General features: G+C 39.2%; 1 protein-coding gene across 7 annotated transcripts in view; it reads left to right on the plus strand.

Annotated features, from left to right (window-relative positions):
• The window catches only part of LOC110962602 (adhesion G protein-coupled receptor L3-like), a 266798-nt gene that overhangs the window by 178614 nt on the left and 76074 nt on the right, over positions 1–12110 (plus strand). For all 7 annotated transcript variants that reach the window (XM_051943682.1, XM_051943683.1, XM_051943678.1 and 4 more), the window contains 2 exons: positions 2317–2502; positions 4442–4480. In XM_051943682.1, the coding sequence (XP_051799642.1) occupies positions 2317–2502; positions 4442–4480 (225 nt within the window). The remainder of the gene's footprint in view (positions 1–2316; positions 2503–4441; positions 4481–12110) is intronic.

Genomic DNA, 12110 nt, shown 5'->3' on the forward strand with positions numbered 1-12110 from the left:
AAGTGTTATTAATCTTTTTTTAAAGCACATCACACTCGAGCGGTGCGCCTGTCGCTGTGGAGACGGGAAGACTCTAATGAAGATCAACCTGTCAGAGATTTGGAATGCCCATCTGGCACTTCGTTATTTTACATCCACAGCCATTGTCCTGTATGTGGCACTGCTCATTACCAGATGGTTGAGTAGACGAAATGAGAAAGGAAGATGTAGAGAAGGGGGGAAAAAAGACAAAGAAATGACACCAGACAAGCAGAAAGAGAGGGGAGATGGAAAAAAAAAAAGAAAGCTGAGCTATTTATCCTGCATCCCCAGCTCCCCTCATTAAGACTGGGAGAGAGGGTAAAGAGGAAAACATCTTCCAAAGACACGTTCCCCTGCAAACACCTCTGTGAAGACCAATTTAAGCAGCCTAATTGGCTTCACTAATAAACTCACAGGCGATGATAGCAGGTGATGCCGGAATAAATCTGAAGGATTCTGTTGTAGCTGATGTCTATGCTGTTTTGAGTCTCATCTGACTGTACGTAGTCTATTAGTTAGGTCCTTGAAGGTAGCTGACCTGTAACATTTGACCACAGAGGGCAATTAGTGAAGCCGACTGTACATTTGTTTACTCACGAGACCAGCGTTACATCATTTCCCAACATGGTGCAGCCTCATCAGCAAGATTCAGTTGCTTACGAATAAATTCAAGAGTTTCTCACCGAGTCGTGCATTTCCTTCAAAGCACACAATATGAATGAATTCATTTATTTCATCATCATTTATGTAGAGAGAACCAAGCAGAGGCTCAGATTTGAAAGCATCTTAATTAGTTTTCACATAAGCAATGATTTTATTTTTTTTATTCTGAGCTTTTTCATTTTAAATCTAGTTTCATTTTTAACTGGCAGTCATTTGAGGTGAAGGTCATGCATGATGTCAGGCTGACTGAGGTCAAATCTAATACTTTCTATATATAGACTGTATATGAAAGATGCATGTAAGCGCTGAGTCTGAAAAGTGAAGCCAACACAAAAGTGGCTTAAACCTGTGTTATTTCTAACGACCAACAGAGGGCGACTCTTCTAGGTGCAAAAAGAACTTATTTTATAAGGGGGAAAGACCCTACTTTTCAGTTGAACTGCCAGCGTGGTTAACATTTTCCGAATCAGTTCATGATCTCAGTTGCTAGTTTCAAGTCTTCTTCAGTACAGCATGATGGTAATTTTGTGAATCATGCCCCTGTTTACAGTAGAATTGACAAAAAAGCCAGATGTTGTTTAGGGAGAGGCTACCTTGTGACTGAAAAGTCTTTGCAAGTCCTTCTCTTGTCACATCTGATTTTCTTTGTTTTTTAAATGAAAGTGATGGTGAATACCCAAACTTAAAGCTTGAAGAAGATGAATCATAAACCAATATGTGAGTTTACTTTGGCTGCATCCATCCTCTTCATGCAGTCTGTTTCCATGCAATGCCAACAACCTCAGAAGTAAAGAATCCATGTAGAAGACACAGTTTTAGTTTCAATATTATGAGACAGAACATGAAAAATTAGACCTGAATTGATGTGTCCAGCAAATAGGCAGAGCTGTTCATGTCACCCCACAAAATAATGTTTGCTAAAGGATATTCCTCTTGACATTGGAACTTTTACAACATTTGCTGATGTGTTTTTTTTTATTCTTAAAAGACATCAGCAAAGAAAATACATTTGTAAAATGCAGAATATTGCTCAGCTTCCATATACAAATTTGAGAATTTGACAGACCTACAACAACCTAGTTTCAGATGAAACTATGTGTCAGAATGGAAACCACACAATCCCTATTTTCAGTTTTTACAACAGCAAATGGGCCATGCTAAGAAATAGTAGTTTTTCTGATTATGTCCTGGGACATAAACATAAGAGAAATAGTCTATCCAGCAGGATCTGTATTCTGTGTAGCATATATCTGCTTTTGCCGAGCTGCAGTGCTTAGTTTCATAAAGGTGGAAGGCTATCTGGGGAAATTCTCTCAATAGTTTCATAATTACGTGCAGGTACAGTAGCGGCCCCAGTGTACACTCAGCTGAGACCCATCTCACCACAATAATTGTGTGCAGCATTGCAGCAGTTGGGGGGGAAAACGTTTAGGTTAAACTGCATTTATTTTGGAGGGCCACACATTTGTACGTTGCAGTTTGTCATATTTTCCAGCGTGTAGGTTGTGAATAATAAGAGCATGCCACAGCACAAAAATAAGGACTTGTTTTGATTTGTGTTTTGTCTCATTTAAATTGTTTGCAATTGCAGGTTTTAAGTGGATTGGCATTTCTCTTTGTCCTTTAACTCAGCTAAAAGCCGGAGAGACGGCGGCGGTCATCGCCCGAGAGCTGGCGGAGCAAACCAAGAGCAATCTCCAGGCGGGGGACATCACCTACACCGTGAAGGCCATGGTTCAGCTGGTGGATCTGCTGGATGTGCAGCTGAGGAACCTCACACCAGGCGGCAAAGATAGCGCAGCACGGAGCCTCAATAAGGTACTGAAAGAAGCACTTTTACTCAAGATATCCACTTTATTCCCTTCTTCTCCCTCTGATTAGCTAAGAGGCTGGATAAACATGACCTGCAGGAACAGTGACCTCTTCCCCTACACATCTGCACTGTTCACATCTTTGAAGGTTTTTTCTATATAGCACCACTTTTGCATGTAAACATTAATTCACTCCAACTGTGACACCTTCTCTGAATTCCCATAATTGAGAGGCTGGACTTGAATCCAAACCTTAAACCGTAGGTAGTCTTTTAATGATCTGTTATTTGGCTCCGTGTGCCGTCAGATGAAATGATATCCACCGTTTTCCTGATACATACTAAAAACGGACTTTCAGTTTCAATGGAGCACTTCTCCTGCTCTAATATCACACATTAGGCTCAATCAACTGTACGTTGACGCAGCTTAGAAGATGTTCCCGATATGTCATGCTCGTCAAAAAAAGCCACATTTGCACCACTTGATTTTTCTATTAATGGGACAGTGGTGAGATTCCAGATCTAAGCGGTGGGAGTTTTTCATGTTTGCTGAACTTGAAGCTAATGCGTTTACTCCTCAATTCGCAGCAGAGCACAGTGAGGAGCACTCAGGCAGAGAGAACTAAAATAATACTTTCTGTCTGCTGAGCAGCCAACAGAAAGCAAACATCAGTGAAACTCGATATGTCACTCGTTAATTTGCTGGAGCGGCTTCACTTGTCGACGAACGCCAACACCTGTTCTCGAATCGCTTTTTTCAGGGGGACTGTTTTTTATTTCATTGCTGCAACAGACACAGATGTCCCCATTGAGATTTTAGTGCCAGTTTTCTCCAATGGAGAGGGAGGAAGGCAGTAAAGATGGCCAAAAGGGCCTCAGAAGGAAACCTGATGAGTAAATTCACATTATTGAGGAGCAACTAGAGTTTATAATGCCTCTTGAAGGAAAAAGAGACTTCTCATAAAATGCAACATTTGAAGGCGGAGGCTGTTTTTGGAGATTCTTGTGTTTAGTCTCTCTACCAAGAAGAGTGAAAAAGCTTTTACAACCAGGAGAATTTAATCAAGGTGTTAAATAATAGGCAGATTTACAGTCAGTTCCTGCTGTGTGGTGCATCTATGGAAGAAGTAGAGCTTTTTTTTTTCTACTTCCACACCAGAAAACACCAACCAAACTCTTCCTTCCTGCTCTGGCAGCGTCTGATGTTTACCTCTTGAGGTTCAATCATTTTGACACAATCTGCAAAGAGCTAAGCGAATTAAAGATTTTTTTTTTTGATAGCGAAGCACGGCGCACTTTGCCAGCAGACAATGAAAGGATTGAGTTGGCAAACGATGAGATCAGTGTCGTTTTCATGATCAAAGGGTTGCTGGCTAAAGGCACGGACGGGACCGATTCCAGAAGAGTGGGCTGTGATGTCGAGCAAGAGGCTCCTTTATGAGGAAATGCTAGTCTTTGGAGCTAATCTGCATGGGATTTAGCATGGTACCAGAACCTAGCTGTTAAGCCACACAGTGCCTCTGTTGACTACCCTGCCTGTATCAGAACTCAATTAAAATTATTCATTCCCCATGCAGTGCTAACAGCACTTCTTGGAGCCACAGGTAAATTATCTCTCCTTCAGTGATGGCAGAGGTTTAAAGGATAACTAGCACCCCTGCGCCAAATTTCTGAAGCGCAAAGTACAACTTAAACAGAATGACAGCCTTGAAATCATGTTTAAGAGTGTCGTCTGCAGTTTTCCCTCTTGTCTTGTGGGTCTTATTTTAGTGCTAATTACCACAAGAGTCTTCCCTGTATTTCTCAGATTGTGTATGATTAATGTATGCACCGTTGTTTGTGTAAAGTCAGCATTTAAAGTGAGATTTGTTCATCGAGCAGACATGTGTTTCAAGTGTTTGACTTGTTGACCCTTTGCTAACTCTTGCATTCTCTTTGGGTTTGCAGCTGCAGAAGAGAGAGCGCTCGTGTCGGTTTTATGTTCAGGTATTTGGACCAAATTATCCTCCTTACTCTTCATCGCCTCATTATGGCTGTCATGCTAAGTTACTCCATCGAGGTTTGTGCTTTTGAAATGGCATGAATTGAAACGCAAAACCCCAGGATCAAGACCGGTGCATGTGTACGCTGTAAAAAAAAAAAAAGATGAAAGTCTGGCAGCAAACATTTGATGTTTAAAGTGTGTTATTTTGACATTAACCCATTGTAAAGGAACACATTCATAAAAATACAAATTTTTGATGTAGACATAATTTACTTTTCACCTTTTTTTGCAGTTCACATGTAAATAAATACCTTTATTATGTGATTTTAATAGATATCGTCTGTCATATAACACAAAGGGGAAAATTTATGCGATGACAGTCAAATTATTTGCTGTTTGCGCTTATGATTATTAGATTTTTTTAATCTATAGTATACACGATAGATATGTCAAATACATGTAAAATGTATAATTTTACATTCACAGATTGCAAAGGAACACATTTTTAAAAAACGATGCATTTTTGATGAGGTCAGGATCTACAATTTTGACATTTTTTTTAATAGTTTACATGAAAATAAATACTTCTGTGATTTTACAAGTTATCATTTGCAATTTCACAAAATAGAGGAAAATCTGTACCTTAACAGTTAACTTATTTGCTATTTTCTATCTATTATATAAAGATGGTTTCTTATTATGTCAAATATCTGTAAATAACATTTTTATTTTCCTAGTTTTTCAAGGTTAACTTGCAAATAATATTTTTTTCTGTGTTTTTATTAGTTATCTATAATTTAACAAATCTATATAACAATTAAATTAAAAACTCACAATTTTTCGGTCTATAATATATGCATTGTTTCTTTCAAAATATGTTATGTCTGGGGGGGGGGGGACAAAGTTTGGCCAGTTTTTTAATGCTTAGCATGTACATGAATACCTTTTTTCCTTAAAAATGATTGTATGTCATTTAACAAAACAAGGAAGGTCTGTCAAATAGGAGACCAAATAGTTTTAAATAATTTTTTACAGTGTATAACATATGCTGGTCAAATTTCATTGTCTTCAGTGTCTCAAACGTACCGTTTTTCGATTCCTGCCATCATTTATTCCCCCCTGTGTGCATGTGTCACCATATTCTCTTCCTTGGCCTGAGCACAAGGCAGAGAAATTCTCTGTATTTTGAAATGTCGTAAACCCATTGTGGATTTCTCAAGTGTCTCAATCATTTTAAAAATGCCCCAGAACTATCACATCAGCACCGCTTTCCAGCGAAATAACCCACATAAGTGGATAGCATCAGTCAAAAATAAAGCTCTCAGCCATGTAACGCATTGCCTACATTTCTCAGCAAATGCATAAGAGGCAAAAGAAGTGACCTCATTATACCAACAAGTCAACTTCTAACTACTAAGTCAGCCAAAGTCATGGCATGTTATGATTCCCCCTGATGCATAATACATATTTGTCCCAATTTACTTTGGGGAGGGGGCCTCTCTTGCTTCTCTCAGCTATTTCTCGGGCTACTGAGTGATTTTGTTATCCTCGGGGTGACATTTTAGCTGTCATGTGAATAATTTCTAAGTTGTCAAGAGAACTATGGGAGAAGTTGACATCCCCGTCTTCCATACAGATGGCTTAAATTAAGCTGCACACGAGAGCCAGATGTTGTTTTATATGTGAGCTCGGTAGCGCCGCTTAAGCAACATGTATTCTGCCTCGGTTCCTCAGAGGCATGTCAGGAGGCGCTACGGTCTTTTACGGTCATGTGGCTGCACGAAGACAACCGAGTGTTTAGGTACGGTCGAGTGTGTTCATACGTACAGATGGTCTGATGAGAGCGAGCTTCAGTTTGTTCTTGTTGTCAACAAACTCCACAAAAAGAACAACTGAGATTGAAGCAAATGTTTTCAGTGCCAGAAGTATCTATTATTGATTAAGCATGTTACAGAATGAAATATTCCTTCATTACAACATGGGAGCTGTAGTTTCTTTTGCATCATGCATCATGCTCATACTCATTAAGTATGTAGGATCTGTTGCTGACAATAGTCCCCACCCAACATCTACCCCTATTTGAGTGACAGTTTTTTTTGCAGAAAATTATAATTGGCAGTTGCTTTAGGTAATTACAGACCCTGTTTGTGGAAGAATTTGATAAAGACAGAATTTAGCAAGTATAATGTTTACAATGCTGACTGTCTTCGTTTAACGTGTTAGAATACTAACATTTCATATGTAGGACAAAACACAGTGTAAGAAATGCACATTATGATGCACGAGTTTGGTCAAAGTTTTGGACAAAAGTAAACTTTGAATTGTTTTTTATTCAATGATATTTTAATTCTACAATGTAAAACATAGAAAAAACAGCTTAAAACTCTAGTTTTTTGAACAAATTACATTTTTATTACTAATTCCCCCCCAACATTACAAGTAATAAGCAGTAAAATCACAAAAATAAGTGTTAAACACGACAAAAACAGGCCAAAAATATAGATAAGGTCCAAATATATGCATTTTTTATGTATATTTTAAATACTAGTTAATTCTTTTACCAGATTTGACCATGTCATTGCACTATTTTTAGTTTATTTCAATCAAAAAAAAAATCACAATTTTACACATTGGCTATTATTTGGAAGATTAATAAGTCAATGGTAAATTATTTTTGTATTTCTGTTTTGTGAATTTACAGATAGTATCTAGTAGTAAAATCACAGAAGAAAGTATTAATTTATATTTTCACTATGGGGGAAAATAACAAACAAACTGGACTAAACTGCACATAGTGTCCACATCAAAAATCTGTATTTTGACAGTGAAAATAATTCGTGGAACAACACAGTCTTATTCCATTTAAATCTGCTAAAAATATAGTCATCTTACAAATATTTGGCATTATTTTCAACACTTTTTACAGTGTTTGAATGCACCCTTGATGCCAGAGGGTTTTTTTTAACAAGATTTATTTTTCTAATAGGACTGTCTACACCAAATTCAACAGCAATGTGTGTCATACTCATCCATATATTTCATTAAAAAAACTCTAAAATATCACCTGAACTGCAGCATTCTCTCAGATGCTTTGGATAACAGTGTCTGCCACATGAAATTGTAGAATTGTATAAGCGTCAGAACTAAGAACCTTCATCCAGGGGACTGTTACCATTATGATGGTACTATGGACTCAAGATTCAATTTCGTTCACTGTTTTCTGAGTTTTAGGAAACTATCACACTTTAGTAAACACTTTCCAATGACAAACAGCACAGTCTGGGTTTTAATACGGCTTTTATCAACATGTTTGTCGATTGTCCTCCTTTTTCTGGGTCTAATATTCTAATATATGGCTGGCGGCTAACAGTGGCAATAGTAAAGCAATAAAATGAATCGTAAACATGTGTTGATTTGCAGCTTGCTGTATAAGTGCAGTTGAGAATGTAGTTTAGTTGTGGTTTTGGTCACTAAAGAGGCTAAAACACTTAAATGATGCACAAATCTATACTCTCCTCGTGTTTATCTTCATCCATTTGTAGCTGCATCTTCCTGGGCTCTCGTTTCACTTTGAGGATCCTCTCCACACCTCCGTTCGTGTGCAGGCAGCTCTGGCGCACAGTTCTTCCTTTCACTCCTTTCCCTCCACGGGCTTGACAAATTCAAACAATCGAGAAGTGCTTTCACTTGACGAACCAGAATAATGGAGCAACATCTGCGGCCGTCGGTAAACACAGGCGCCGGCAGCCTTTCAGGGACTTCCATTGATTAGGGAAATTGGCCAGCGTTTTCTCCAACAGGACCCCGGTGGTTGACGTAAGTGGGATTAGCAGAGGAATACAAAGCAAATGAGAGACGCACCTGCCTCTGCGGTCCCTCCGCTCGGAGACCAACCATGGTGCTGCAAACAGCCTCTGACAGCAGTGCAGGAGAAGGTAGAGTGCAGGTGTTGTTGTGCTGAAGAAGAAATCCATCGTCCAGAATATGGCGCAGGGCTTGTTGCTTGATGTTTTAATGAGCTCTACAGTGATTATTTCCTTCATTGAGGGCTCCTCTCTTGTTTAAGTGGCTAAATGACACTTGAATTCACCTCATCCTGAGCTCTTTATCTTGTCGGGGAATTTAACTCCAGAGGTGGATTTGCTCTTTTGGTTCCATATTCACAAAGTCTTGCAGTGATTTGCCGGCCCTGTGCAGATGAAACAGTGATTAATTGTGACGACTTCTGAGTCTTTTCTTGGTTGTTTGTAAAGAATCGTATCTGCTACATGTCGCAGCCAATTTAATCCCACTGAACAGGGTTCGGCCTTGATAAAGCTACAAATGATCAACTCCCCTCTGTTCTGCGTTTTCCCCTGCAGGAATGTTCCTCTGTTCCGCCCTTTGATTTCGAACAAACACGATAAAAATGGCGCCCTGCCTCTTGTGCCTTTTGGTCGCATTAATGGCAGCTTGTTTATAGGCGGCGACATTATGCTTCTCCAATTACTGTGATTATGTCCGTCTGTATTCTTCTCAAGCGAATTGCGCTGGCTTTGAGTCGCTTCTTTCTTTGCCGTTTTAAAAGAAAGTTGAAGATGTGGGGTTTCCAGTAAATTATCCCGCTTCAGTGCATTAAGAAAGCAAAAGAAATCAAAAAATAACATCTCAAGCCTCAGTGGGAGCCAATGAGGGAGAGTTTGCGAGATACAGGGAGGATGTTGAGCTCCGACCCTCATTAAAATGACACCTTTTGCATGAAGACGATGACCAGGGGAGCGTCACGGCGCAGGATGACCTTAGAGCAGGCGAAACGCAGGGAGGCTCCTCATTCAGGAATGTAACGAGATGATAAAATTTCACTGGTAGTCACTTTGCTGGGAGATGATACAACCACATTCTCATAAACAGAGAGCTTGTCGTCTGGTCTACAGTACAGAATAACCTGATGAAGCTGAGCTCTAATAGTCAGGATGTTCCAATATTCAGAAAAGTCCTGTTTTATTCAGGTATTGTTGGGGTTCTTTTTAGATCTTGGTTGTGTATTTAGACACATATGGACATATGGTGTAGACCAGGCTGTAAAGGATATTCATTAAAAGTAGATTAAGCATGATTCAAACTGAAAGTTTGATATATTTTTCAATAAAAGGCTTTCAAGATGAAAAATAGGTGGACTGTTCCAGCAGTAGATTAAATGTAACCAAAAAATATAATTATAATTTGTGTATAAAAATAGAGAATAGAGAATGTGGAGTGACTTTGTAGTCATATAGAAGCAGCCATATTGTGGAAATGTACTTATATTGTCAGGAGGAATAATGAACAAAATTCCTACCAAGATGATATTTTATGTACAATAACTTCAGTATATTCAATGAAGCAAGGTTTTACCTTCATACTATAAATATTTTCAGAATTGCACGCCCTTGACATCCGTAGGGGTGGGTCAAAATGTTGCGTTTTTGAATTTGTGTTATTTTTTCCTGCATTTTTTAACCTCATAACTTCATAAGCACAGTAGATAAACACATGAAATATTTAGGGCAGAAAAACACATTTGAGTTCTGTTAAATAAGTTCATACTTGGTGTCACAATCTGAAGACTAAATGTGGATTTTGTTTTGCATGATTTTTCCTTAAACCATGTGTGAGCATCAGTATCATGGGATATATTATAGTTTGAAGAGCAAAACTGTCCCAGCTTATTGTTTAGTAGGAATCATGTCAAGATGATGATCCTGGAAATAAATGTTGGTGAAAATGATCTTTTCATTGTCTGTAACTTGTTTTGACCAACCATTTATCACACATGCTTATTGGAGCCTGACCCAGAATGCACTTTTTAAAAGTTTTCTCTGGTGACTTATCAGAAAACAGAAACACATCCAGAGTACCAATGATAGTTTCCATGACTCTGTGTCATAGACATTTCACTGCTGCAGGTTTGCTACTCAAACTATGATACATCCCATAATACTGATGCTTAAATTTGGTTCTGGAAATACAATATCAAGATTCTGTCTTTATACTGTGACACCTGGAAGGGATGTAAATTGATTGATTGCATTTTTTTTTTTACATAATTCAAATGTGTTTTTCAGTCCTGGAAATGTCCTGTTTTTTTATCCTTTATGTATAAAGTTTTAAGGGTTTAAAAACACAGAATTTTAACCCACGTCTGTAATTCAAGCACCTGAAACTCAGAAACTATTCATAGCATGAAGGTATAACTTTGCATGAATTCATTAGATATACTAAAGTTATTACAGATAAAAATCCAGCTGGTGCTGAAGGAATCAGGTGGGAGGAACTGATTGCATTTTCATCCAATGACCGTTCATGTTTTTGTTTCAAATAAAGACCCAGTCTTCTTTGCAGTTGAGGTAAATAAAGGGTCACGATTTGGGAAGTAGCAAGATAAAATCTAAGACACAAGACAAAGAGAAGAAATACGAAGGCAATCCCTAAGAAAGTTACCTGCACAGAAACAGCCACCCACTTACTAGAGAGAGAAGGCTTCATGAAATATTAAAGCAGAAGGTTTGAGAGATGCTCAAAGAAGACAGGTGATTTGGCTAGCAGGTAAAATGAAAGAGGCAAAAGAAAGGCAGGAGTGATGCAACAGTTTCACCTGTGCCAAGAGACATGCAGTCAGATGGAAGAGGACAGAGAGAACAAGATATCCCGCCTTGTTTGTGTTGTGGTTTTCTTTATTTCTCCCCCTCCTCCCCTTTTATTTTGAGATCAGCCTTCAACGTCAGTGAGAGAAAACAAGTCAAAGGAGGAACCTGCTGGTGAGCAGGAAGGAAGAGGTGAGGAGAAATGAGGGGACCAGAGAAAGCCGAGCAGAAAGAGGAAGAGAGGCGAGATCAGCCTCAGCCAGAATCAATTTCCCAGACCCAGAGTTCATTTCATCAGTCAGCGCACAGATAGAGGCGCACACACTATGGGCTGGTTGGAGTCTTGCCAGGCTCACACTAATGTCCACCTCTCCCTTCCTTCCTTCTGCGTCGGTATAAATGGCCCGTGCACTGCAGCTTTCCACGGCCCGTCATCATCCTTGTTCCAAGTGGAACATTCCAGCAGTGACTCCGATTAGCATTTCCTCATGTAGAGGGAGCCGAAATACACGACTGCTGGCTTACATTCTTTCACCGCAGGAAAATAAACTCGCTAGAAAGAAGAAGGGAAAAAAAAAACTGCAGCAGCAGAGTGAGCTGCTACTTTTGACAGATGGAGCGACAGAGTGCTAATACCGGTAAAATAGCAGCTACGACTCAACTCAACGGTGGTGTTGTGCAGCACCTCCGAGGCTGGAAATGTGCTGTTCCCACGCTGATTGCATGTAATTCGCTTGAAATGTTTTCCAAATGTCTGCACAGAGCATGAAGTGGGAGATATGTTCCCCATACGATGGATGGAACAGCATCATGGCACAAAAAGAAAATGTTTAATCCCTCTGAATATAATGCTAACCTGTATCAGAGATGTCATTTTGATCCTACAGCTGTAATTTAAACATTACCAATCAGCTACACATGACCTCAACCCATTTACCCCAAAACGCCATCATTTCCGTCTTAGCTTAGCAGAATTTGACGTCTTGGTTGCCTGGCAACTTCATGAGCATGGCAGGACTCCAAGATGTTG

The sequence above is a fragment of the Acanthochromis polyacanthus genome, chromosome 23 (genome assembly GCF_021347895.1).
Source record: "Acanthochromis polyacanthus isolate Apoly-LR-REF ecotype Palm Island chromosome 23, KAUST_Apoly_ChrSc, whole genome shotgun sequence".
NCBI classification, from domain to species: Eukaryota; Metazoa; Chordata; class Actinopteri; family Pomacentridae; genus Acanthochromis; species Acanthochromis polyacanthus.